The 27,956-nt window shown below is 39.0% G+C and overlaps 1 protein-coding gene across 3 annotated transcripts; it reads left to right on the forward strand.

Moving 5' to 3' along the window:
• The first annotated feature begins 671 nt into the window (after positions 1 to 671).
• On the forward strand, positions 672 to 27,908 carry MYH2 (myosin heavy chain 2). Of its 3 annotated transcripts, none has more exons than XM_058283477.1 (40): positions 672 to 717; positions 919 to 961; positions 2,432 to 2,660; positions 2,749 to 2,892; positions 4,261 to 4,417; positions 6,043 to 6,070; positions 6,168 to 6,276; positions 6,371 to 6,463; positions 6,831 to 6,894; positions 7,045 to 7,143; positions 7,957 to 8,060; positions 8,558 to 8,696; positions 9,052 to 9,170; positions 9,258 to 9,407; positions 11,806 to 11,976; positions 12,106 to 12,415; positions 13,053 to 13,129; positions 13,964 to 14,051; positions 14,140 to 14,257; positions 15,361 to 15,484; positions 15,610 to 15,746; positions 17,181 to 17,436; positions 18,658 to 18,900; positions 18,993 to 19,169; positions 19,250 to 19,395; positions 19,480 to 19,570; positions 19,657 to 20,046; positions 20,702 to 20,828; positions 21,507 to 21,625; positions 21,766 to 21,962; positions 22,678 to 22,861; positions 22,941 to 23,106; positions 23,211 to 23,335; positions 23,499 to 23,807; positions 23,893 to 24,096; positions 24,642 to 24,767; positions 24,858 to 25,028; positions 25,112 to 25,216; positions 25,766 to 25,861; positions 27,623 to 27,908. In XM_058283477.1, exons 3-40 carry the CDS (start codon positions 2,457 to 2,459, stop codon positions 27,773 to 27,775), a joined length of 5,820 nt encoding a protein of 1,939 aa, XP_058139460.1. In that variant the 5' UTR covers positions 672 to 717; positions 919 to 961; positions 2,432 to 2,456; the 3' UTR covers positions 27,776 to 27,908. The 3 variants fall into 3 exon arrangements, with proteins under 3 accessions (XP_058139460.1, XP_058139459.1, XP_058139461.1); XM_058283476.1 differs by lacking the exon at positions 672 to 717 and adding an exon at positions 731 to 804; XM_058283478.2 differs by lacking the exon at positions 672 to 717 and adding an exon at positions 774 to 795.
• Positions 27,909 to 27,956: the final 48 nt, after the last annotated feature.

Consider the following 27,956-nt stretch of genomic DNA (forward strand, 5'->3'; position numbering starts at 1 on the left):
ATACTAAGAATGTCATTTCTTCTTGGTGTGCTATGCCACAAAAAGTGTTGAGATGTACCACCTAAAGCCTTTTACCACTAGACAGTCCCCAACCTTTCTTATTTCACGCAAGTCAATTGCGTAGAAGGACAGGAAACAGAATGCAAAAGCAAAAAGGTGAAAGGATAAGGAAATTCCAGAAATTACAAGAATATTGGAAAAACAATGAGTGGACTTTCCTTTTAAGTTGTTAAAGGCATATAGCTTAACATTGCAGAACTGCAAAACAAGGAACAGGTAAAAATGCACCCTCACAAAAGTAAAATAAATGCTGGTATTTTATTTATATCATTTACTATGTTAAATATGCAAAAGTAGATGCGAGCCGGAATGGCAAGCCCAGCGAGGCCAAAAAGAATGTCTGAGAGAAGCCAGGTATTCTGGCTGTCCAACCACTGCCTTTATCCACCAGCCTGTCCCTTCCTTTCACATCATCTTCTCAAATTATCCATAGGAGATTTATCCTCATACTCAATAAGAAAAATATTTCTAATTATATCCAACCATTCTTAAAATGAATGAGAATTATGCAGGGACACCAAGATTGCCAAAACGTTTTTTTGCCAAACAATTCCTTTTGCCTTAAGAAAGAAGAGGCAGCTGCATTGTTTCCATAACTATCCATATAAAAGAGCCCTTGGAATGAGGCTGACTCGTCCTGCTTTAAAAAGCTCCAAGGTAAGGGGGAGCGGGACCCGGGTTTTCAGGAGGGACACTGATCACACCGCCCAGTGCCGGCTGCAGCTGCTAGTTCCGGTACTGCAGGTTTTACTGGATCCCTCTGAATTGCTCTGACTTCTGCTCACAATAGCAAGTCATGCCGCAAAAGGGATTTTTTTGTTTTAACCAATCAAATGTTTTTCTCTTTTTCTTTTCCAGAACTGTCTAGTTTCCAGGCTGCATCTCCTCACTTGCTAATAAGGTAAGACCTGGACTGACTAGTCCCTGGAGGAGAATGAAAGAGTCTCTGGGATGGATTTATGTCACATAGCAACCTTTGAGAAAGTGCTCATCTCGATCAACAGCCTCCAACAACCTTACTTCAGGGAAGTTGCTGGAGGAGGAAAGGGCGAAGGCTTCCCTCTTAGAACAATGCACATAGCCTCACTGATGACAAAGGCTTTGATGGGGTGACATTTTAGCAAGAGAATAGTTTTTGGAAGAGTATTATTTTTCAGTAAAAAAATCTCTACTAAGATTCCCTCGTTGAAAGTCTCAAATTTGATAAAAATGTGGCCTGCAATTAGAATTCATTTAGTAATAAACATGATATCCAATAAATAAGAAAGGAAGTATATATAAACTTCCTTTGTAAAAAGTCCCCTTATCGAATGCTGACTGTTGTACGAAACCAAATCACCGTGTAATTTTTATTAGATATATAATAAAGGTATTAACTGGCCTTATGACTGCACATAGCAGTTTCTTTCTAATGAGAGAAACTGGTCGGTAGCTGATTAGAATTAGTTTTAAGTAATTTGATCATGTAATGACTACAGGAGCATTCTTTGCCAACAGGGCTGCAAACAATTATTTCCAGGTCCAAGTATTTCATTCTACTGAAACCCCTGGCAAGGAGTAGATAACATACAACAGGCAACTGGGCCTGCAAAGGAAAAAGAGCAAAGGGAGCCCTTCAATAGAGGAGAACAAAGATAATGTTTGTTATGGCTTTTATCCTCAATTAGTTTAACTGGGTTAAACAGATAAACTGGATTTAATATGCAAAGAAATTACATTAGACAAACTCTCTGAAGCACTCACCTTAAAAAAAAAAAAGGCCAACAAAATTATAATCCCAAAAGCCACTGAACTCGAGCACTGCTGGCTGAACAGCTAAAGGAGGAAATGGCATTCTCTTACAATACACTGCAAGAAATGGAATTTTGTTCCATTACAATATGTAACATTTCATATGTAAATGGTAGCCTGAACAATTTCAGATTGCTTTCTCAGTTATTTTAAATTTTTCTTTTTTCAAAGTATCTTCACAATATCCCATGAGTTGTGAATTAAGAAAGGCAGATATTATAATTGCTATTCTAAAGATGGAGACCATGAGGCTCAAAGAGACAGTGACTTACTCAAAGTCACCAGCTGCAGTGCTGAGACTGGAACCAAGCCACCTGAATTAGAATGCTAGGCCTAGAGGATTAAAGATCATGGATGTGAAGCCTTGAGTACAGTTTTGGGTACACAGTGACCATTTTTAGTGGGCATTTGTGATTTTTAGTTCTTGTGATTATATAGGTTTCAAAAACTATAGCATGGTGTACAGTGGACCTGCAGAGGGGAATATCTAACTGGGTCAATGAAATGTAATCAACATAAAGATTTAGTGGTATACTGACAGTCCAGAAGCTCAAGTGTGAAACTATTTTATCTCCTTCAGGACCTCTGGTCTCTAACCTGCAGCCATGAGTGCAGACTCGGAAATGGCTGTTTTTGGGGAGGCTGCCCCTTACCTCCGAAAGTCAGAAAAGGAGCGCATCGAGGCCCAGAATAGGCCCTTTGATGCCAAGACATCTGTCTTTGTGGTGGACCCAAAGGAGTCCTTTGTAAAGGGTTCAATCCAGAGCAAAGAAGCAGGGAAAGTGACGGTGAAGACTGAAGGTGGAGCGGTGAGTAGAGTCCCAGGAGCCTGCCACAGTTTATTGATTTAGTTTGGTCCCTCAGGTGCTATAAATGGTTATCTTTCCTATCTACCAGACTGTGACAGTTAAAGATGATCAAGTCTACCCCATGAACCCTCCCAAATTCGACAAGATCGAGGACATGGCCATGATGACCCACCTGCACGAGCCTGGAGTGCTGTACAACCTCAAAGAGCGCTACGCAGCCTGGATGATCTACGTGAGTGCCCCCCACCCCACACCTCCCAGGGGTCCTTGTCATCGTTACCATGCACCCTGCCAGCCCGTTGCTTCCCTTGGTGCTGCGTGGGACTACACGATGCTTTCCCTAGCAGTGTAACTAGTTTCAAGGGTCATCACTGTTACTGTAAGGCTCAGGCCAACAGCAAGCGCTCCACCCTCTTGTCTTCCCATCCAAAGATGGGGGGCATTGCCCATGTTGACTAGGTTTGCCACGGATCACTTGAACAGACATTAAAGTGGCTACTGCCTTATATCTCAACCTTCGTCACAGTATCATACAGAGGGAAAAGATAAGCTTATCCTTCAACGCTTAAAAACAATTTTTGAAAGACCAAACGTCACTCGTATTCTTTCTCTTCCAAATTAACAATAATCTGCGTCTGTGTGTTCTGGTCCCTGCTAGTCCCGAATGTCACCTCCTTGGTGAAACATTTCCAACTTCCCCAGTGTTAGCTGGGTGGGTGTTTCTATCCCTGCAATAACTCTGACCATATTTTTCTGTGATCATTAATTTAAATGTCTATCTTCTACATAGCCTGGGAGGTCCTTATGTGACATCTTATTTATGTTTTATTCCGAGTGCCTTGCAGAGTGCCTGGCACACATAATAGGACACTCAGTAAATAATTTAATTGAATTTATGATGTTGTATTCATATTTTTGCATAGGTTAGCCAGTGTTGATATTCAGCTGGGCAGCACCTAACAGTTTACCTGGGTATATGATCAGCATCCATTCTTATTGGGTAATGCCTGCCCTGGGTCAGCTGCCAAAGATTTTGAAAATCCCCTTGTTGTAATTATATTGTATTTTCACAATTTTGCATTCTGTTTCTTTATAACTGAATATTTTACAATTATTTTCCCTGTATTGCTGCATACATTCATGCTTACCTTTTAAAAATGTCTGCATCATACCATCTTCAGATTTATCACAGGTCACCTAACCATTCTTTTATTGTCGGGCATGCAAGTTGTGTCCAAATTTATGAAAACATAAATTTAATGCTGCAAAGGAAATATATGCCCATTTTCTAAAACATAGTAAAAATGCCTCCTAGTATACATTAAAAAAACAATAACGACACTTTTGGAGCTCCTTTGCTATGTGAAAATCACAGTGACAAGTTCTGTGTGGAATAAGAATCTTAATTGTGGTCCCTTCCCTCAAGGATTTTGCCATCTAGTTCTTAAAATTTTCAACCTGTTTTCATGCCACGGCCTTGAAGAAATATAGCATACTCATGTAAAGTGTCTCTTTTTTCATTAAAGTTCGATCAATTAGTGAAATATACAAATAACAGGAAAGTGTTTGAGTAGTTATTCTTTCTCTTTCACCTGGACAGACCTACTCGGGCCTCTTCTGCGTCACCGTCAACCCCTACAAGTGGCTGCCGGTGTACAACCCCGAGGTGGTGACCGCCTACCGAGGCAAAAAGCGCCAGGAGGCCCCGCCCCACATCTTCTCCATCTCCGACAACGCCTATCAGTTCATGCTGACTGGTGAGTGAGTTGACTGCTTTATCTGTGCAGATGTTTTAAGAGCAGAACCATAAAATAAAGAGATGCTAACTGATCTCAACACAATCTCTGAGATGGTCACTTTTTATTGAGGCTGGTGTATTTGTGAGGGAGTAGAAGGTCCAGGACAGAGTGAGTGTAAAAGATGACTGGTATAATTTCTAACATTATATAATTGCTAATAATCTCTTAAACATTTGAAAGTCAACAAAGTTTGCACATAATTTTGAATGGCTCAGAAACTCAAATTTGAGCAGAAATGCATAAAACACATGCATATTCCCATACACACTCTCTGCATCTCCATTACCAAAAGCCAAAAAAAAAAAAAATCCAGAAAAGTAAAATTTGCCTCTGTGGCTTTATCCTTTTTTATTTTTAAAGATTTATTTATTTATTTAATTTATTTCTCTCCCCTTCTCCCTGCCCCAAGTTGTCTGCTCTCTCTGTTCATTTGCTGTGTGTTCTTCTGTGTCTGCTTCTATTCTTGTCAGTGGCCTGGGAATCTGTGTCTTTTTTTGTTGCGTCACCTTGCTGCATTAGCTCTCCGTGTGTGCAACACCACTCCTGGGCAGGCTGGACTTTCTTTCGCACTGGGCAGCTCTCCTTACAGGGGGCACTCCTTGCGCGTGTGGCTTCCCTATGCGGGGGACACCCCTGCGTGGCACGGCACTCCTTGTACGCATCAGCACTGCGCATGGGCCAGCTCCACACGGGTCAAGAAGGTCCTGGGTTTGAACTGTGGATCTCCCATGTGGTAGGCAGATGCTCTATCCGTTGAGCCAAGTCTGCTTCCCTGTGGCTTTATCCTTAATATCGTAAATTGTGACCCATGAATATTCTATCTATATTAGGAATATCATAAATATAATTGCCTTTTGCCCTGAGCCAGCCTAAATGGGCTCCAGTCTTGAAGGTATATCTAGTATAAAGACATCTATACTATGAATTTGCTTCCTGGAATATTGTCTCATGTGAGCCAATCTGATGTTCCTTTGGCATCTTGGGAAAAAGGCTGAGAGAAATCAGAATTCCTCTTCAGAGAGCGTTAAACACCAAAATGAACTTTTTAAGGTATTTCCCTAAAAATTGGCTAAAACAACAGCTACCACTTTGTTTTACTGTACTTACCCCTTCTCACACACTAAAAATATCTCCAATGCCCATTAGTCTTTACTTCTTGGGTCCACAATTAATGTCACTACCTTAAGCTGTTATCTCAATCCCATTGGAGACCCAAGTCCATCTTTGGTACCTATTTAGCAATAGCGTATTAAAAAGAAAGAAGTCTCGTGACTTCACAGCCATGTGAATATTACACTCTGGCTTTCTGACGTTGTTCTTTTCACCACAGATAAAATATTTCTTGGAAAATAACCACACAAAAAATAAAGTGAAGATGTTCTGTTTAAATGCATGTGTGTATGCTAGGACCCAGAAGCAGCGTGGAGAGAGGTACTGAGGAAGGTGATGGGCATAGGGCCCTCCAACCCCAGGGAATGCTAAACTCAGTTTGAAAATGTCTAAGATCACTCCACTTTACTTTACTTACCATGTACAACTATACAAGCAAACAGTAATAAAAATCTACAATTTCTCTTTTGTAGACCGGGAGAATCAGTCCATCCTGATCACGTAAGTAGATTTTATGGTCTGGTTTATGCTTTCTTTTAATGGCTGTGTTAGCTGGTCAGCTTTGGGGACCTCATGTGATTTGGTTTCTGTTTGACAGCGGAGAATCCGGAGCAGGAAAGACTGTGAACACCAAGCGTGTCATCCAGTACTTTGCAACAATTGCAGTGACTGGGGAGAAGAGGAAGGAGGAAAGTGGCAAAATGCAGGTAGGTCTGGTAGCGCTGGTGAGAAGGCTCTATGTGGGCTCTTGGGTGAGAAATTCCTGAGCCCCAGGTGTGAGAACCGCTGTTGCTTTTGCAGGGGACCCTGGAGGATCAAATCATCAGCGCCAACCCCCTACTGGAGGCCTTTGGCAACGCCAAGACCGTGAGGAATGACAACTCCTCGCGCTTTGTAAGTGTCCTGCAAGCTATTAGGAACACTGTTCGTTGGCCAAATTTTTCCCCTCGTTATGTTGTTATGTTGTGTTATGTTATATATTTCTACTCTGAGCATGTAATAACATGGATAAAAGCCCCATCTGAAAGGATGTTTGTGATTTTCCCGAGTGCTTTATCCATCATTATCTACAATTAGTCACAATTTTTCACATCAAAGATAAAACTTTCACCTAAAAAATAGAAGATACACCCTTTTTCTACCTGTTACAAATAGTCTCTGAGTTGATTTACTATTAAAGCATTAGCATTTCAAGTTTTCTGAGTTTCTCAAAGATTTGGTATTATTTAAAATAAAGTAGTAATAATAGTTTCCTTTCAAGGGTAAATTCATCAGAATCCATTTTGGCACGACAGGAAAACTGGCTTCTGCTGATATTGAAACATGTAAGTGCCTAATGCCAGCTTTTCTACTGGTGTTCAAATACCCCTTTAATTCATTTGTTTCTTGTCACCTATTAAATTTACAAAAAAATGAAATTTACATCTCACATAAAATTTTTATACTTTTCCTGTTTCCTATTTGTTTCCTTCCAGATCTGTTAGAGAAGTCTAGAGTTACTTTCCAGCTTAAGGCTGAAAGGAGCTATCATATTTTTTACCAGATCACATCAAACAAGAAACCTGAACTAATTGGTAAGAATTTATCTAACTTTCCTTTCAGAATTATTGCACCAATACCAATCAATGCATGATCCAACCTAGTATTTTATGTCTGAATTTTGTCAAGTTTATATTTCATTTTGATTTTGAAAGTAGCTTTAAAAGTTTGGTAAAATTTATAGTGCTAATTACAAAAATTCAAGAGGAAAGCAGAAGAAAAACTGAAAACACCACCCCCAAATCCTACTACTATGAAGTAATTACTATGAACGCTTGGATGAATATCATTCCAGTCATTGTTTTATATGTGTATCTTTATATGTAGATTTTTACATTAAATTTTATTTCAGTGGAATCATAGTTGGATGCTCTTTGGTAATCTGCTTTTTGTTTTGTTTTATTTTACTGAGCAATAATATATCATCGCTTTTTCCAGTATATATAGCTCTAAATATATTTATCTCTAAATCATGAATTTTAATGGTTATATAGTGTTCCATTCTAAAAAACTGTAATTTATGTAACCATATCCTTTTAAGGATATTAGGTTGTTTCCAATTCTGGCTCTTAAACAGCTAACATTGTAAAGGTTATCCTAACAGATACAGCTTTCCCCATTGTGTAATTATCTTCTTTAGATTACAGTTGTTTTAAGAGAGGGAGAATGATAGAAGATAGCATGATGTCAACACCAAGGTGTTTTAGGTGGTGATAAATAGCCTTTAAATTTCTCTTCAAATCCCATCATTCATCTAGTATCATAGAGTGCCTTAGATCTTGTCAAAAATCTCTCGTTTTAATGAAGAGGGTAATTCTGCCTCTATTTACTCTGCTCCATGTATTCAGAAATGCTTCTGATTACCACAAACCCATATGATTACCCATTTGTCAGTCAAGGGGAGATCAGTGTGGCCAGCATTGATGACCAGGAAGAACTGATGGCGACAGATGTAAGTAGAATACAAGAAAACTGGAATTATGTTGCATTTGAGCAATGGTTCATCCAGATAAATATTCAGTCTCTAGTAAAAACAGTAAGGTGTAGGACTCAAGGATGAGTATAGATGTGCCCCTAAAACATTTCATTTTCCCTTAACAGTAGTCTAAAGATTGATTACTTCCCAACTTACCTAAACCTTTTTTGTAATCTACTTGATTAGACCCATTCTGCCTCTCAAAATAATAAGTTCCTTAAGTTTATGATCACTGTTCCTCTACCCTAAGTTTACTTCTTGAATTTTCAGAAAGTATGCACCTGGAATTTTAATACTATATGCTGCTCTTTGGTTGACCAGGTCTCTATCCACCCAATCTAAGGAGTTCCTTGGCCCTGTGGGTGTTGGTATTTCTCTCAGCTTGGTCATCAACTCAGGAGTGTGAATATGAAGTATCCACAGTAAGTGCGTGGATCATAACCTAACAGCTATCCTATTGCTTATATTGACAGAGTGCTATTGATATTTTGGGCTTTACTAATGAAGAAAAGGTCTCCATTTATAAGCTCACGGGGGCTGTGATGCACTATGGGAACATGAAATTCAAGCAAAAACAGCGTGAAGAGCAAGCTGAGCCAGATGGCACTGAAGGTATCTGCTGAGTCATTCATCCTGGTTTCACATTTAGTTGAAAATCACATTCTTATCTTGTTATGCTTGAGTTTTCCTAGAAAGATAAATACACTTTTAAGAATTGAATTTTAAAATATAACTAAATAACACGTTATATGGAATACAGACATTAGATGGATGTTTGCCAGGACTTCTGAAGCTCTTTAGAGAAAATACTCATAATCAAAACCTTGAATTTAGTGTAAAAATGGGAAAGAGTACTCAAAAGGATATATGGATAATACTAGACTAAAAACTTGTAGTTTAAAAAAATTTTAAGGAAGTGGGTTTCTTTGGGCCATAATAACATTGTTCTATCCTTTCTTTGTTTTAGTTGCTGACAAGGCAGCCTACCTCCAGAGTCTGAACTCTGCTGACCTGCTCAAGGCCCTCTGCTACCCCAGGGTGAAGGTTGGCAATGAGTACGTCACCAAAGGCCAGACTGTAGAGCAGGTAGGTACATAATTCAAATTCACTGCCAGAAACACAAGCATTTTTACAGTCCTAATAACTTCAAAAGTTACATCTTTGCCTTTGAAGGTGTACAATGCAGTGGGCGCTCTGGCCAAAGCCATCTACGAGAAGATGTTCCTGTGGATGGTCACCCGCATCAACCAGCAGCTGGACACCAAGCAGCCCCGGCAGTACTTCATCGGGGTCTTGGACATTGCTGGCTTCGAGATCTTCGATGTGAGTTAGTAGTTCATTGGTGTGGGGATTTTATAGTAAGGCAATGGAAATATCAAAAAGGAGGAATTTTCCAACCTTTCTTACTGTCAGAAAATTATGTTAAGACTTAAAAGAGAGTGACTGGGCAGCTACCAGTTTCATGTGGTGGCAATTTCTCTTCTATGAGAAATAATACACTTAATGAGGACTCCTCAACTTCTACAAGTTGCAAAGAGTGTTAGGAAATTAGCTTGGTGTGGTAGGGACCTCTAAATATCCCACAAAGAAAAATGGAGTTGACATAAAGAAATTAAACTTGTGCAACATGTAGCCTCCTCTGAATATATGGTGGGGAAATCATTTTGAAATATTTAGGCATATAATAAGAGCTGAGAAAAAGTAATTTAGAGCCAGCATTAATAAATGCAATCATCTCTTCATTCTCTTCTTTAATGATATGTGGTTTAACTCCATAAATTCACCTATCTTATTGAGTTCATATCAGTGAGACCATATAATATTTGTCCTTTTGTGTCTGGCTCATTTCACTCAACATAATATCCTCAAAGTTCATTCATGTTGAGATATGCTACCCAAGCTCATTTCTTCTTATAGCTGAACAGTATTCCATCATCTATATATACCACATTTTGTTTATTCATTCATCAGTCAATAGACACTTAGGTTGTTTCCATCTTTTAGCAAGTGTGAATAATGCTGCTATAAACATTGGTGTCCAAATATCTGTTTGCGTCCGTGTTTTCAGTTCTTCTGAATATATTCCTAGTAGTAAGATTGCCAGATCATATGGCAGTTCTGTATTTAGCTTCCTGAGGAACTGCCAAATTGTCCTCCACAGAGGCTGCACCATTCTACACTCCATCAATAGTATAGGAGTGTGCCTATTTCTCTGCATCTTCTCCAGCACTGGTAGTTTTCTCCTTTGCTAATAATGGCCATTCTGTAGGGCACGAAATGATATCTCATTGTAGTTTTGATCTGCATTTCCCTAATAGCTAGATGTTGGGAATCATTTCATCTTTGGCCATTTTGTTTTCTCTTTTGCAAAATGTCTCTTCAATCTTTTGCCCATTTTTAATTTGGGTTGCTTGTCATTTTGTCATGGAGTTGTGTTGTTTCCAACGATTTTCTCCAATTGAGTAGGTTGTTTTTTTTTTTTACCTCCTTAACAAAGTCGTTTGAAGCACAAAAATATTTAATTTTGAGGAGGTTCCTTTTATTTTTTCTTTCATTGCTTGTGCTTTGGATGTAAGGTTTAAGAAACCACCACCTACCATAAGATCTTGAAGATGTCTCCCTACATTTTCTTCTAGAAGTTTTAAGGTTCTAGCTTTTATATTTAAGTCCTTGATCCATTTTGACTTAAATTTAGTATAAGGTGTGAGATAGGGGTCCTCTTTTTTCTTTTAGAGATGGATATCAAGTTTTCTTTATCATAATATCTATATTTGACTTTGGTATTAGGGCAATGTTAGCTTCATAGAATGAATTTGGTAACATTCCTCCTATTCAACTTTTTGGAAAAGTTTGAGCAAGACTGGTATGAAATCATCTTTATATAGGTTATTAGGATTGATTTAAGATAAATGTACCTTGACAGGATTCCATGATTTGTTAAGCTGCCTTTTGTTATTTTATATTTTGAAGTTGAAATACAGTTTAAACATTTAAAAACATATATGATATTGTGGGATAAAACTTGATTAAGTAATCCACCTTTCCTACTTACAGTTTTTAAGAAGTTTATCTTATTCTTTTTTGGTTATAAAAGTAAAACTTAGGCATTGCAGACAATATGAAAAATCAAGGAAAAACATTCCACATAATCCACTATTTATATCTACTTACTGATAACACTTAGGTATTTTTTAAAATTTCAAATGTATGTTACACTACACATAATATTTGGTATCTTGATTTTTTTTCATGTCACATTAAAGAAGAATGGGGGTGGCAAGTGTTGTTCATTTTGAAATGCTATCCCTGGTGAGTTGCATGTAACAAGAACTCCTGCCAGCCAGCTTCCAGTGGGTTGCAGGTTGATTGTCAACAGAAAACTGCCAGCCGTCTGGAAAATGCAGAAAAGAAAGGGAATTAATTATGAGGTTATTATGTAGAAACTTAGAAAAATTACCAAATAAACTTAAGCAAGTGCCAGAAGAGAGTACTAATCATGACTTAGGATTTTCTATGAAACCGCAGCAGAGAAAACAGACTCCACAAGACCCCAGACCTTCTAGTACTTTTCACCTTTTTCTTCAAAGGAGTCTCTTCAGCTCAGTGATTTTGATATCTATAATCTAAAGGCTATGTGAAACTTATTTTTCAAGTTAAAAAATCCTGTATGAAAAATGCTCAGTTTGCTTTAGAAAGAGGTTAAACACATCTGTTTTTTCAGTTCAACAGCTTTGAGCAGTTGTGCATCAACTTCACCAACGAGAAGCTGCAACAGTTTTTCAACCACCACATGTTCGTGCTGGAGCAGGAGGAGTACAAGAAGGAAGGCATCGAGTGGACGTTCATCGACTTCGGGATGGACCTGGCTGCCTGCATCGAGCTCATCGAGAAGGTTTGTTTTGCATTTCAGAAACCACACTTTATGACAACTACTTTATTCATTGCATCTTATTTTAATGCCATAGATAGAAACAAAGTTTGAATAGAATTACAATTTTGGCTTTTATGGTCTATTTTTCAGCCCATGGGCATCTTCTCCATCCTGGAAGAGGAGTGCATGTTCCCCAAGGCAACAGACACCTCCTTCAAGAACAAACTGTATGAACAGCATCTTGGAAAGTCTGCCAACTTCCAGAAACCCAAAGTCGTCAAAGGCAAGGCTGAGGCCCACTTCTCCCTGATTCACTACGCTGGCACCGTGGACTACAATATTGTGGGCTGGCTGGACAAGAACAAGGACCCCCTGAACGACACCGTGGTGGGGCTGTACCAGAAGTCTTCCCTGAAGACTTTAGCATATCTCTTCTCCGGGGCTCAATCTGCTGACGCAGGTAATACTCAAAAGTCTAAAACTTTCTCTAGGTATTATATATAATGAGATGTTAGACTGAGGCTGGTGATCCCATTTCTAGTCCTGGCAGGTCTAAGTTGCAGGGACAAACCACTGTCTCTCCTAGTTTTGAATTGGTAGGCTGTACTGTAATTATATGTTTGTGAATCACCCCAGCCCTGAAAGGAGCTCTGCTGTAAAGAGTCAAAGAAGAGTTTTCAGGTTCTCAACCAATAAAAAACCTCAACTTCTATGGTTTCCTCCTGCTTCTCCTCCATATCTATTAGGTATTGAGTATCCAGGAATATTTAAGGGAATATAGTGACAAACTTTGCTTCCAATACTACATCTATTGATGATTTTTTAAATCAGCGTCTCCAGAGTCCTCATATTAAGAAATCCATCTCCATACAGTAAGGTGAATGCCCTTCATTTCATTTCCCAATGTAGAAATAATCACAGAAAAATGGATGCAAACTTCATTGACAGATAAGATTCATTCAGGATCAAATAGAGAGGCCAGTAGGATTGAAAAATGTTCCACTTGATGAGTACAGAAGTCAGTAAATAGGGAAGAAGTTGCCAGGCCAATTCAAAACTGTATTTAAATTACATCTTTTCTTCATTATTTTTTCCAGAGGCAAGTGGTGGGACTCCCAAGAAAGGTGGTAAGAAGAAGGGCTCCTCTTTCCAGACTGTGTCTGCCCTTTTCAGAGTAAGAATCTGTTTCTGAAACTCCTGTTACTGTGGGAATTAGTTTGTAAAAGTACAGGATCTTCTTTGCACATATCATTTAGGAAAGGACTGACATTAAATAACATTTCCTGTCAATCTAGCTTTGGAGAGAAGGGCCTTAAATTACTCAGAAAGTTTTAGTTCATCTTTCATGCCATGTCAAATAATGAAGAATATTTTACAGGAAATTTTATAAAATTTAATACCCTGCCATTCATAATCAAGTTGAGTCATGAAAATAAGCAGTAACATGTCCTCTGAAACTAAAATATATCAGTAAGGTTAATGACAATCTAATGGCCATCCCACAACAAACCTAATAACGATGATCTTAATCCAAGCGATTCTCAATTATAACAGGTGGAATTTTTCCCCATATAGATAACTTTATGTTCTAAAAACCAACAGAGCTGGAAAAGGGGATTTACACTTTTGAGAAAAACTCAAAATGTAGTGCTGGCTTGCATTTCCTTATTGGGGAACTATGGAGTTTAATAGAAGAAAGAGTGACCGTGTAGTGTGGGAAAATCATGGCCTTGTAAATGGATGTTTGTGCCCAGGGACCAGGGTAAGAAGGGCAGTGCTGGTAAAGGCTGAAAGGAATCGCGTGTCAGGCTGCTTTAAATGTATTACTCCCGCCAACTCAATCCGAGGAAGATGTACTAAGGAGGAAACTACATTTCAGGAAACACCTATCAAGGTGTTCCCTCCAATGAAAATATTGGCCATTCAACTCAGCTACATGATCTTACATCCCAACTGCTCATAACCATGTCTAAGGTCAGAGATAACAGGGATTTCCCTGACTTTATAGGAGAATTTGAACAAGCTGATGACCAACCTGAGGAGTACTCATCCTCACTTCGTACGCTGCATCATCCCCAATGAAACCAAAACTCCTGGTAAGAAGTTCTAGAGTGAGAGCTGAAAGCATGCCTGCCACAGGTCCTTGTTTTAAACTCTGCAGTGAGATAAATGTGCGTTTTTTAGGGGCCATGGAGCACGAACTTGTCCTGCACCAGCTGAGATGTAACGGTGTGCTTGAAGGCATCCGCATCTGCAGGAAAGGGTTCCCCAGCAGAATCCTGTATGCAGACTTCAAACAGAGGTCAGACTCTCCTCATTATGGCATATATTGAAGTTCGGTGCAAACAAATTTAGTGCAAGCAAAATGATTTACTAAAAAACATACCCCTAAATGATATTGTTAACCTGCTACAAAAAGGACTAAAAAATTATAAGCTGCAAATCACTTAAAATACCACATTTTAAGCCCTGTGCAGAATTGTCACTGGATTCACCATGTCTCTAGTTTAGTTCACAGTTGGGTACATTAACTTCAGTAATTAAGAGAACGACCATGTTTGAGTGTTTAATACATATAGATTATCTCTTGTAAATGCACAATAACCCAAGAGATAAATACTGTCAATGCCTCAGTTTATGGATGAATAAACTGAGTTTCAGAGAGATTAAGCTACTTGCCCAAAGTCACATAGCTAATAAGTGACTGAATTTGGAGTTCTCTCATGCATGCACAGCTACAAAGAAGTCATTTTTTGTGGTTTCTTTCTAAATCATTCATCTCCCCTTTCACTCTCACACACTTTCCCAATGTTTCTTAACAGTGGAACATGCTACCAAAATATTTCTTCAGATACTCTTTTTCCTCCCTGATAAGTCCATAGTAAGAGTTAAAGAGGCAAAGGGGTTAAGGGGCTGGGTGGCAGCTGCAGTGAGCTGGTCTCTCTTAAGCCTGGGTCTGGAGGAGTTGACAGAGAGCTCCAGTACTCAAGAACCAACTGCCTTCTCTGAAGTTTGGTTTTAGGGTGATTAGGATAGTTCTGTATACCTAAAGCACGTTTCTACTAGATTCCACAATCAAAGGTTGCTTCCTGAATCTTAAAAAACAAATACCTCTAGCAAGAATAACATGTTACATTGTATTGGTATCTTCACCTTAATGTGGACCAGATGATAGCATCCTTTCCTGAATATAGGATCCAATGAGACAGAAAGGAAAGTTGCAATAAGGGAAGAAAACATGGAACAAAAAAAGATAGCTCATACTAGATTGACCACACATGTAAACAAACTCCTCCTGTGAGCAGAGTAGAAATAGCTTTGATTTTTTAAAATGGATATTTGATATTTAGCTTGATTAGTGTCATCGGTAACCAATTTTTAAAATCTCTATATTTACTTTAATAGATACAAGGTTTTAAATGCAAGTGCTATCCCTGAAGGACAATACATTGATAGCAAGAAGGCTTCTGAGAAGCTCCTTGGATCCATTGACATTGACCACACCCAATATAAATTTGGTCACACCAAGGTAATAATTCTCTAAATAGCACCTGATGCAAATCCTGTCCCTCTGACTTTTATGTAAAGTTAATGATCTGCAATTTTGCAGAATTTTATGTAAAGTTAATGATCTGCAATTTTGCCCATGTGCAGGTCTTTTTCAAAGCTGGTCTTCTGGGGCTCCTAGAGGAGATGCGAGATGACAAGCTGGCCCAGCTGATCACCCGAACCCAAGCCAGGTGCAGAGGGTTCTTGGCCAGAGTGGAGTACCAGAAGATGGTGGAGAGAAGGTATGAAAACATATTTATTCATATTGTCCTTCTTTAGAAACACATTTGAGGTGGCTTACTGTTTCAGACTCATATGATAAAGTCATCAAAGTAGGAAAAATTGGATAAGAGTCCTATAATGAAGCAGAGATATCTGTGCACCAGAAAACTTAAATAGGGATCAAACATATTATGAACATTGGGGTTAGAAAAAAAGAGAGAGAAGCATTAATTGTACATAGGTTTCATATAACAAGAGAAAAAGCACCAGTGCGTAAGTGGAGATAAACTTTTCCTAAGCACTTGGTTCTAATAATAAGATACTGGGTAGATAATTACATAAAGGACATTGAACAGCATAGCAGACAATATTTTCAACAGTGGTTTTAGAAAAATATGCAGAAGCAAATTTCCTGTCTTATCAATTCTACTGTCAATCTATCAAGATTTAAAATATTGAGGGCATTTATCTGTGAAAGATCTTTTGCACTAAGTTAATACAAGGTCACCTAGGTATGTAGCTTTCTGGTGAGCTACTTTGGGCAAAGAAGCTATAACCAGAGGTCTCAGACTGGGTAGGATGCTTACGACTAGGCCCTCCAGTGAGAAATGCATTTTATATTACCATCTATACATGTATGCATATGTGTGTGTATAAATAAAACAATCTACACAAAACAAACATTACTCTTACCATATGTAGCCAATGGAGATTATTTTGAATTGCATTCTGTTTCACTAAAAATAATAAATTTTGGTTATGACTCACTAAACTGATTTCATGAGTTACTAATAAATGGGTGACCTCTAATTTGAAAACCAACATTGCATTAGGAAACATTGAGACACCCAATAAACTATATATATATATGTATGTATGTGTGTGTGTTTGGGTAATGAATTGCCTAAATATCAGAGTAATTAATTTTTAAAAATAATTTAGATTAAGAAAAATGTGATGATATAGAGTAGAATGCAAAATTCACATAATATTAAAATATAAAACCAGTTTTTCAAAGAAATTCTGAGTTTTTAATGAGCCCTTTCATCCCATGATAGAGGGATTGAGTTCCCTCTTTGCTACCTTCTGTAGGAAAGTTTGAGAAGCACTGATGTTCAGCAGTGCTTTTCAAAGGGTGGTCCATGGACCTGTATCATTAGCATCTCCTGCAAACTTGTTAAAAATGCAAGTCTTCAGCTTCCACCCTAGGGGGATGGGACCCAGGACTCCATGTTTTAATAAGTCCTCCAGGTGATTCGGATGCACATCAAAGTTTGAGAAGTACTGGTGTAGAGAAATAAGTGATGAGGAGTGCTTGACCATCACCCTTAAAACACAATTTCTTACATCATATGGGCTTTTGAAAGCTGGTGAGGAACAGGGTGGAGGGAGAATCTCTGTCTCTCCTGCTGAGATTTCATCACAATATCCGATATGCATCAATTAAATTTCAGGGAGTCCATCTTCTGCATCCAATACAATGTCCGAGCTTTCATGAACGTCAAGCACTGGCCCTGGATGAAACTGTTCTTCAAGATCAAGCCTCTGCTGAAGAGTGCAGAAACCGAGAAGGAGATGGCCACCATGAAGGAAGAGTTTCAGAAAACTAAAGACGAACTTGCTAAGTCAGAGGCCAAAAGGAAGGAACTGGAAGAAAAGATGGTGTCGTTGTTGAAAGAAAAAAATGACTTGCAGCTCCAAGTTCAGGCTGTAAGTAGAGGTGTCATCCAGGGTTTTGCTAATCCAAATACCAGTGCTGAGACTCTAGGCAAGTACCAGGAAGGAGTGGGGTAGTCAACAGCAAACCCCAAAACTCCCCCAAAGAAACCCAAAGAAACCCCTTAAACCAGCATAAAGGCAATGAGGGAGAACTACCCATCTTCCACTATACACAATTCATCAGACTACACATTTTATATTTCTTTTCCATTTGAAGATAGGCCTTAAAAGTGATTTGAGCCATAAATAATCCTAGATAAAATACTGAGGGGAGGATATCATGGAAAAAGTGATTTTTTTTCACCCTCCAGTATTTCCTGGAAAGTCTTTTGGGTATTCATGGATCTTAAATCACAATATGGACAGCTGACAAGTAGCAGTAATCTACATCAAATTTTATGGAATTATTGTTTGTTACTGGTTTCAAAAATTCTAGTTCACTCTTTGCAATCATCTCCACAGTCAGTACCGATCATGTCACATCAATAAGTTGTCTGGCTACCCCCACCCTTTCTTCTTCCACCCAGCTGTCACTGCTTCTTGGACTAGTCATTCTTGAATAGCTTCCATCAATTCTGAAAAGTAATTTATAAGACTGCTTTTCATTTGGAGCAAACTGAATTGGTCTGGTATAATTCACTCATTCCAAAGTCACATATTTTTACTGTTTTGATTAAGATGAGTCTCTTCTGTCAGTGAAATAACTACCTCTTCTAAGTTACAGAGAAGAAAAAGCTAGGAATTTCTTGCTTAGCCTCAACGTGAATTTAGAGCTTCATAACCAGGATCACCCTCCAATATCACAAAGAAAAACATTTTAGTAGCAGCGCATCTTGAATTTCTCCTGCTGGGATTTCTTCTACCATCCTGCTTCTAACCCCCAAAAGCTGATTTCTACAAAACCAAATCCTACCCATCTGTCAAGGCCCAATTCAAATGTCACCTCTTTCGTGACACCATCTCTGATCCAACTTCTTTGATCTTTTATGTCAATAATAGCCTTCTATATTGATAGCTTTCAGTGGATAGATTTTTATTGTTCTACAAAATGTGGAGTATCTACAATGGACACAATAAGTGGTTCATTAAACAAAAGTTTATGAAGAAACAAAGAATGTAGGGAAATATAAAGGCACACCAGCAGAAATTCATGTTATCATTATAAAATATTTCATTCTTAGTTCCTGGTTTTGATTTTGTTTTCAACTCAAGGAAGCTGAAGGTTTGGCTGATGCAGAGGAAAGATGTGACCAGCTGATCAAAACAAAAATCCAGCTTGAGGCCAAAATCAAGGAGGTGACTGAGAGAGCTGAGGATGAGGAAGAGATCAACGCTGAACTGACAGCCAAGAAGAGGAAGCTGGAGGATGAATGTTCAGAACTCAAGAAAGACATAGATGACCTTGAGCTGACACTGGCCAAGGTTGAAAAGGAGAAACATGCCACAGAAAATAAGGTAGGGATCCTATTCTGCTGTACTGTATAGAAGTTCCCCCACCCAACTCAGCTGTGTTAGAGCAGCGATCATCTCTTTCTTAACCTTCCTAGGTGAAAAATCTCACAGAAGAGATGGCAGGCCTGGATGAAACCATCGCAAAACTGACCAAGGAGAAGAAAGCCCTCCAAGAGGCCCACCAGCAGACCCTGGATGACCTGCAGGCCGAAGAGGACAAAGTGAACACCTTGACCAAAGCTAAAATCAAGCTGGAACAGCAAGTGGATGATGTAAGTCTGGCATAGTCAAGGAATTCTTTTCTTCTAAAGGAAGCTAAGTATTCCTCTGACTCAACATTACTGATGTTTAGCTTGAAGGGTCCTTGGAGCAAGAAAAGAAACTTCGCATGGACCTGGAAAGGGCTAAGAGGAAACTGGAGGGGGACCTGAAGCTGGCCCAAGAGTCCATAATGGATATTGAAAATGAGAAACAACAACTCGATGAAAAACTTAAAAAGTAAGTATGAAAGAATTGCTCATGAACTTGCTTCCAAATATTTGTTATGGACTACATTATTTTCCTTTGCTACTTTTCAAAAAGGAAAGAGTTTGAAATGAGCAATCTGCAAAGCAAGATTGAAGATGAACAAGCACTTGGTATTCAACTGCAGAAGAAAATCAAGGAGTTACAAGTAAGTACATGATTTCCACCGTCTATCTCAACATGACGAAATTATTGACACAAAGAAGCTAAATTTGTATTTTTCACTAATCCCAGGCCCGCATTGAGGAACTAGAGGAGGAAATCGAGGCAGAACGGGCCTCCAGGGCCAAAGCAGAGAAGCAGCGCTCCGACCTCTCCCGGGAACTGGAGGAGATCAGCGAGCGGCTGGAAGAAGCGGGTGGGGCGACTTCAGCCCAGATTGAGATGAACAAGAAGCGGGAGGCCGAGTTCCAGAAAATGCGCAGGGACCTGGAGGAGGCCACCCTGCAGCATGAAGCCACGGCGGCCACCCTGAGGAAGAAGCACGCGGACAGCGTGGCTGAGCTGGGGGAGCAGATCGACAACCTGCAGAGGGTGAAACAGAAACTGGAGAAGGAGAAGAGTGAAATGAAGATGGAGATCGATGACCTTGCTAGTAACGTAGAAACTGTCTCCAAAGCCAAGGTACTATTGATTATGGGAAATTGTTAACAAAAATAATCCTTTATGTACACATCATAGTTTGCATAGGACACGCATCATGTCATATGTTATTCACAATAATCCAGGGAAGTAAGCAGGAGGGATATGAGTATTTTTATTATCTCCTTTTAACATATGATGAAACTGAAATTCAATGAGGCTAAATGTATCAGCCAATCACACCTTTAATAAATGACAGCACCAGCTCTGAAACATAGGCCTTTTGGGTTCTTCAAGTCTTTAATCAGAGAACACAAGTTTCCAATCTTTTAAATTATCCAATAAGCAAAGGTTCATTTTACTCGCAGTGAGGTAATTATGAATATGTTTTTAGAAAATATAACAAAATTCTTATAAAATCTTGACTTTAGAGCATCATCTTTGCCTTTTTTTTACTAATATGGAACAGAGCTTCACAACATGCTTTTTAATATTCCAATGTTTATTTTCAACTTAGGACAGCATTCATAAAATATAAAAAAAGACATTTCTTATAGATCACATTACCTAGAAGAGAACTGGATTTATTTTATATATCACAATAAATCCTTTATTCTTCAGTTCTGGAAGAACTATAGCTACATCAAAGATTTGAGCTTAAAAGGTCTTCATTTACTTCTTTTCCTTTCTTCTCTAGGGAAACCTAGAGAAAATGTGCCGCACTCTTGAGGACCAACTGAGTGAGCTTAAATCAAAGGAAGAAGAGCAGCAGCGCCTGATCAATGACCTGACAACCCAGCGAGGACGCTTGCAGACCGAGTCTGGTAAGTCTCCCCTATTCCTTGGTGCCTAACAGTGGAGATGATGTGGTTAAGAAGAAGAGGTTTGGTGATGTTAAAACCTAATAAAAGCAACTTAAGAGCATGTGTGTGATGTGTGTGATTCACAGAATGGCTCGTCTCTCAACCACTGTGCCAGGTCACTTGAGGACAATGCTGGAGATAAAACAATAGGACTGGATCAAGCTCTGTGGTCGGGGTTTGGCTTAAGAGTCGACTTCAGCATGGGTCCAGGGCTTCTGTACTGGACCATACTTCTTTTTATCTGCATCAGAGTAAACTAAATTCCTGAATGGGACAATGAATAATCTGGTCACTCAAAAGTTCTACGGACCTGGGAATATGTAGAGAGAGGCATTTTAGCTCCTTTCTTTGAGAGTTAGGCTGAAGTTTTGTACAATAGCATATAACACTGAAAGAATTTGTTACAGGGAGAACTTAAGCTGGATTTATTCATTCAAATTAAGCTACATTTATTCATATATTAATTAATATATGAGTTTCACCATCCAAACTGGAAATTTGACACTGCGCATGAAGATGCCAAGAAAGAATTCAATTACCTGTGCACTACATTTGGAGGACAGGAATAAAATTATTTCTAATGGGCTTGCAACATTTTTTCTTCACTTTAAGAAATGATGCCATTTCTTTTGGCTGTAGGGGAATTTTCACGACAACTTGATGAAAAAGAAGCACTGGTGTCTCAGTTATCAAGAGGCAAGCTAGCATTTACACAACAGATTGAGGAGTTAAAGAGGCAACTTGAAGAGGAGATAAAGGTAGCTATTCAAAGACTCATTTTAACCACATGCAGCGACCCTTAAATGGAATGTGTTACATGAAAACTTCAAAGGATTTTGAAACTTAAGAATTAAATATTTAAATATCCAGTAAAATGAAAGTATAACTATCTCCACAGGCCAAGAACGCCCTGGCCCACGCCCTGCAGTCCTCCCGCCACGACTGCGACCTGCTGCGGGAACAGTACGAGGAGGAGCAGGAATCCAAGGCCGAGCTGCAGAGGGCAATGTCCAAGGCCAACAGCGAGGTGGCCCAGTGGAGGACCAAATACGAGACGGACGCCATCCAGCGCACAGAGGAGCTGGAGGAGGCCAAGTATGTTCACAGATATGAGAGAATGTGCAGAAAACTTGGCAGAAATATACAACCTTGGAAGATTCAGTGAATAAGTACACGAATGCTCATTAATTAACTTCTATTTGCCAGGTACTATCAGGCACTGAGAATAAGAAATGAATAAAACAAACATGGACCCTGCGTTATTAGCCTAAATTTTAGTTAAGGTAACAAAGAATAACAAATAATTACACAGATAGCTAGAAACCTTATTGCCATTTGCTAAAGCACATTAAGGTCATTGCTGCTTCAGAGTTTTGCACTTGCCATTCCCTCTGCCTGGAACACTCAACCCCCCAGATCTTCCTTAAGCTCACTCCCTGACTTCTTTTAGATCTTGAGTCATATGGTACCCCCTCAGGAAGACATTCCCTGAATAGCTAGAGATGTTTCCCCATCCCCTCCCCTATTTTATTTTTCTTCATTGCACTTATAAACTGCAATATGTCATGCATGCATTTGCTAATTTGTGTATTGTTTATCTCTCTCACCTGTTTGTAAGTTTCATGAGGCAGGGATCTTTTTTTGTCTTGTTCACTGCTGCGTACCCAGTGTCTGGCACATAAAATAAGCTCATCAATATTTATTGAATGAACGATTGGATAGTATGAATTTCCTAATACTTTCCAGTATGGTAATAGTTCACATTTCTTATGTGGGTTCACATCTCTCTAAAAAACATATAATCTTCAAGGAAGAAGCTGGCCCAGCGGCTGCAGGCAGCTGAGGAACATGTAGAAGCCGTAAATGCCAAATGTGCTTCCCTTGAAAAGACAAAGCAGCGGCTCCAGAATGAAGTCGAGGACCTCATGCTTGATGTGGAAAGAACAAATGCTGCCTGTGCAGCCCTGGACAAAAAGCAAAGGAACTTTGATAAGGTAACTCCTGCAGCAGCTCTGCTCACACTGTTTCTCGCTGTCTTTTACAGCAGCTAACCAACCGTTCTTGGTTGTTCAGGTCCTGGCAGAGTGGAAACAGAAGTATGAGGAAACACACGCTGAACTCGAGGCCTCCCAGAAGGAGGCCCGCTCCCTTGGCACGGAGCTATTCAAGATGAAGAATGCCTACGAAGAAACCTTGGATCAGTTAGAAACCCTGAAGCGAGAGAACAAGAACTTGCAGCGTGAGTCCCTTTCCCTTTCAATAACATACTTGAACTCGGTGGAACTATTCTCTTGTGTCACCTCTGTGACCAAACCTCTGATCTGTCTTTTACCCAAACAACAGAGGAGATTTCTGACCTCACGGAGCAGATTGCTGAGGGAGGGAAACGTATCCATGAACTGGAGAAAATAAAGAAACAAGTGGAACAAGAAAAGTCTGAACTTCAAGCTGCCTTAGAGGAAGCAGAGGTACAGGTCAAACCGCCCATTATAAACAAATTCAGAAAGGAGTTAGGCCATCTGTGGAGTCTGAATATAGATGCATAGCACAAAGTTATTGGGAGGAGAGGTGTGAGGAAATCTTCAGAATATATCCATTCCCCTTAAAATGTTGTCACTTGCTCACATTAAGGCATCTCTGGAACATGAAGAGGGAAAGATCCTGCGTATCCAGCTTGAGCTCAACCAAGTCAAGTCTGAAATTGATAGGAAAATTGCTGAAAAAGATGAGGAAATTGACCAGCTGAAGAGAAACCACATTAGGATCGTGGAGTCGATGCAGAGCACGCTGGATGCTGAGATCAGGAGCAGGAACGACGCCATTAGGCTCAAGAAGAAGATGGAGGGAGACCTCAATGAAATGGAAATCCAGCTGAACCACGCCAACCGCATGGCGGCCGAGGCCCTGAGGAACTACAGGAACACCCAGGCCATCCTCAAGGTAGATGGGTTCAAGAGATGGGTCCGGAATAACAGGGGTGACGCAGCCTGAGAATGTGGTGTCTCAATGACTGTTCATTCCACAGGACACCCAGATCCACCTGGATGATGCTCTCCGGGGCCAGGAAGACCTGAAAGAGCAGCTGGCCATGGTTGAGCGCAGAGCCAACCTGCTACAGGCCGAGATCGAGGAGCTGCGGTCCACGCTGGAACAGACAGAGAGGAGCAGGAAGATTGCAGAACAGGAGCTCCTGGATGCCAGTGAGCGTGTCCAGCTCCTCCACACCCAGGTGGGATTCAGTACACAGTAAATACTTATGTGTCCTAGAAAATTTAAGCTTGAAATTTTTATATGGCAGCCAGGTTTCATACTTATACCAGATTTTCACTGGAGTATTAATTAATCTTTCTTTCAGTCCTCTGTTTTGAATCAATTATTTCTTCACTCCCTACAACACTCTAAATGCTGCCTGGTATAGTGTTTTGTTAATATCTTTATTGACTCTCTTTATCAATATTGACATTTTTATTGTGAAGAAATTGAATGTTATAAATATCTGGTATAATTTTATTCCTGTCAATGGTCTCATTGTAAATGATGGTTTTACAATTATACAGCATGTATTACTATTTGGTCTACTTAAGAATTACGCATTTGAGCACACTTAATATTTTATAACATTTTTATTTATTAATTGTATTACAGAATAAAATTGTTTAAATATTGCAGGGCTTTTTGACTTGCAGATTTTAATATAAAATTATTTCAAAGAAATGGCTATAAGTTTTTAATAGCAATATATTTTTTAAAAATATACAACTTATTTCTAAACAGAACACCAGCCTAATTAACACCAAGAAGAAGCTGGAGGCAGACATTTCCCAAATGCAGGGAGAGATGGAGGACATTGTCCAGGAAGCCCGCAACGCAGAAGAGAAGGCCAAGAAGGCCATCACTGATGTGAGCAAGATAAGAATTTGTCTTACTGATACACATGTTCTACCTGTCATCACAGAGTTTCATTATTTTCTTGATCCGTTTGCCAAATAGGCAGCCATGATGGCTGAGGAGCTGAAGAAGGAGCAGGACACCAGCGCCCACCTGGAGCGGATGAAGAAGAACATGGAGCAGACGGTGAAGGACCTGCAGCACCGTCTGGATGAGGCTGAGCAGCTGGCCTTGAAGGGCGGGAAGAAGCAAATCCAGAAACTGGAGGCCAGGGTGAGTTTCCCTGTATCTGTCTATTTCCATCTGCTCCCGATGCAGTATTGGATGAAAGTTCTTAAGAGCCTACTTACTTGTAGGTGCGTGAGCTTGAAGGAGAGGTGGAAAGTGAGCAAAAGCGGAGTGCTGAGGCTGTCAAAGGTCTGCGCAAACATGAGAGAAGAGTGAAGGAACTCACTTACCAGGTATGGTGATAGCATTTATCAGCTAAGCACTCTTCCATATATTATTAATATATGTGAAATACTCATATGCAATGATGCAGTAGTTTTTTGCTTTTAAAATAAGGCCCTACCATTCTTTTTTTTTTTTAAGATTTATTTTTATTTATTTATCTCCCCTTCCCTACTGTTGTCTGCTCTCTGTCTCCATTTGCTGTGTGTTCTTCTGCATCCTCTTGCATTATCAGTTGGCACTGGGAAACTGTGTCTCTTTTTTACTGTGTCACCTTGCTGCGTCAGCTCTCTGTGTATGTGGCACCACTCCTGGGTGGGCTGTGCTTTTTCCACATGGGGCGGCTCTCCTTGTGGGGCACTCTCCTTGCATGTGGGAGTCCCCTACATGGGGGCGCCTCTGCATTGCATGGAATTCATTGTGTGTGACAGCACTGCATGTGGGCCAGCTTACCACACAGGTAGGAGGCCCTGGGTATAGAATCCTGGATCCTCCATATGGTAGGTGGAAAACTCTATCAGTTGAGCCATATCCTACCATTCATTTTTATAATCTTTCAGACGGAAGAAGATAGAAAAAATATTCTCAGGCTTCAGGACCTGGTAGATAAACTTCAGGCCAAAGTGAAATCTTACAAGAGACAAGCTGAGGAGGCTGTAAGTATCCTTAAAGTAGAAGAGGAGAGAAGTCCTTGGGTTGAGAAAAGCTAATAAATAATTTACTTCCCCTTATAATAAATAAGCAGTTTGCTTTATGGAAGACCGTACTTCTTAAAAACATTTGTACATTTTTCATGTGTACATTTTTATACTTATCACTTATCATTTATAATATTAATAGTTTGATTTTTAAAGTAAACTTTCAATCTACAAATTTAAAAGTAGAAATAATACAGGCCACATTCTCTGGTCACATTGTCATAAAATTGGAAAATGATGAGAAAATATAAATAAAAACTCCTAGGTACTAAAATGTTTTCTTTTTAAATTACTTTCCTAAATAATTCTTGGGTTAAATTGGAACTGAAAAGTTTACTGAGTAACTATTAATTATAAGTAAAACTACAAGCAGGTACTACTTACACAAATCTATGGAATGTAGCCAAAGCTGACCTTGGAGGCCAATTCATTACTTGCATTTTGAATCAAAAATAAAATAAATGAATAAACTGACAGTACAATCAAGATGTTATAAGTAATAATAAAACAGTGGAAGAAAGAAATACTATAAAGATAAAGGCAAAAAGTAATGAATCAGAATATACTATTTTCTAATTTGCTAATTTCAATGTTATCTGATCATTTTTAACTTAATATAATCTAAATTCTAATTTGACAATAGATAAACACAAGGTTAAGCTCTGTGGGAGGGAGAAGTAATAAACTAAATATACTTATGATTAGGAAAAAGAAAGAGAAAGTACAAATCTACAACATTAGGAATGAGAAAGGGATAAACCATACACATAGAGGATTATTTTTAATATAAAAGATACATCTATCAATAAAGTTGAAATCTTGAAGAAATGGATATTTTCTAGGAGAACATAAATTACCAAGCTGGCTAAATAAATGATTTCTGGATTACTTCTGAAAATAGACCCAGATCCAGTCAGGCCTTTCAAAATCTCAAGGGATAAATTATCCCCAAGCCATGTAAGCTGTTCTACGACATAGGAAAAGATAGAGAGCTTTACAGTTCATTTTAAGAAGCTAGCATAGCCCTCATACCAAAACCTGTCCAAGAGAGAATGGGAAAATAAAACAAAAACAAAAACTAAAGGCAATTTTATTCATGAATGTAGTTATAGCAAAGACAAGCTGTTAAGTATCTGAAACCATTGCTTTAATAAAGGAATTATCCATCCATGATTAAATAAGCTTCATTCCTACAATGAAAGAATTAAATATTATTAGGGATTCTGTCAGCAGAATCATTACACCCAAAATAGGAGAAAGAAATATATGATATAAATTATTTATAAATGTGCCAAAATGTATATAATAAAATTCAGCATTTATTTCAATTTAAAGAGAATATTAATAACTTCATCCTTAATATGATAAAGACTAATCTAACTCGAGCAGTTATCATCTTATAGCCAGCAGTAATAACTATGATTTTAATATTCTTGCCTTTTTCTCTGATATTATGTTTTTTCTTGCTCTACTTATGGTATATTTAGGCTTTAATATGATTTGGTTGTGAAAATAGAGATGCAATTATAGATGTGACACTAAATCCCAAACAAATCATAAAGATAATTTTAATGATAAATAAAATTTAGGAGGTGTAAGATAATGTTTTCTGTTGAGTATTTTAAGCCCTTGGTCAATGCCAAGTCCTTTCTTCCCCTAGGCCTATAGTCCAGGAAGATGTACAGTACAGGTGCCTTACAATTCCATTTTTATTCTCAGGAGGAACAATCCAACACAAATCTGTCTAAATTCCGCAAGCTCCAGCATGAGCTGGAGGAGGCTGAGGAGCGGGCTGATATTGCTGAATCCCAGGTCAACAAACTGCGGGTGAAGAGCCGGGAGGTTCACACAAAAGTCATAAGTGAAGAATGATAAAGTCCTGACGCCATGGAGTGACTGAAGATAGGCACAAAATGTGAAATTTTTGGTCATTTCTTTCTGTAATTATTGTCACTCTATCCTATTGCAAAGGAAATAAAGATTATAGGGTAGTTTGCAAATGGTATCCTTAGCCTGGCCTTTTCTGTCTTCCTGAAGTGAGGTTAAAGTTTGA

The sequence above is a fragment of the Dasypus novemcinctus genome, chromosome 21 (assembly GCF_030445035.2).
Source record: "Dasypus novemcinctus isolate mDasNov1 chromosome 21, mDasNov1.1.hap2, whole genome shotgun sequence".
Taxonomy (NCBI): Eukaryota; Metazoa; Chordata; class Mammalia; order Cingulata; family Dasypodidae; genus Dasypus; species Dasypus novemcinctus.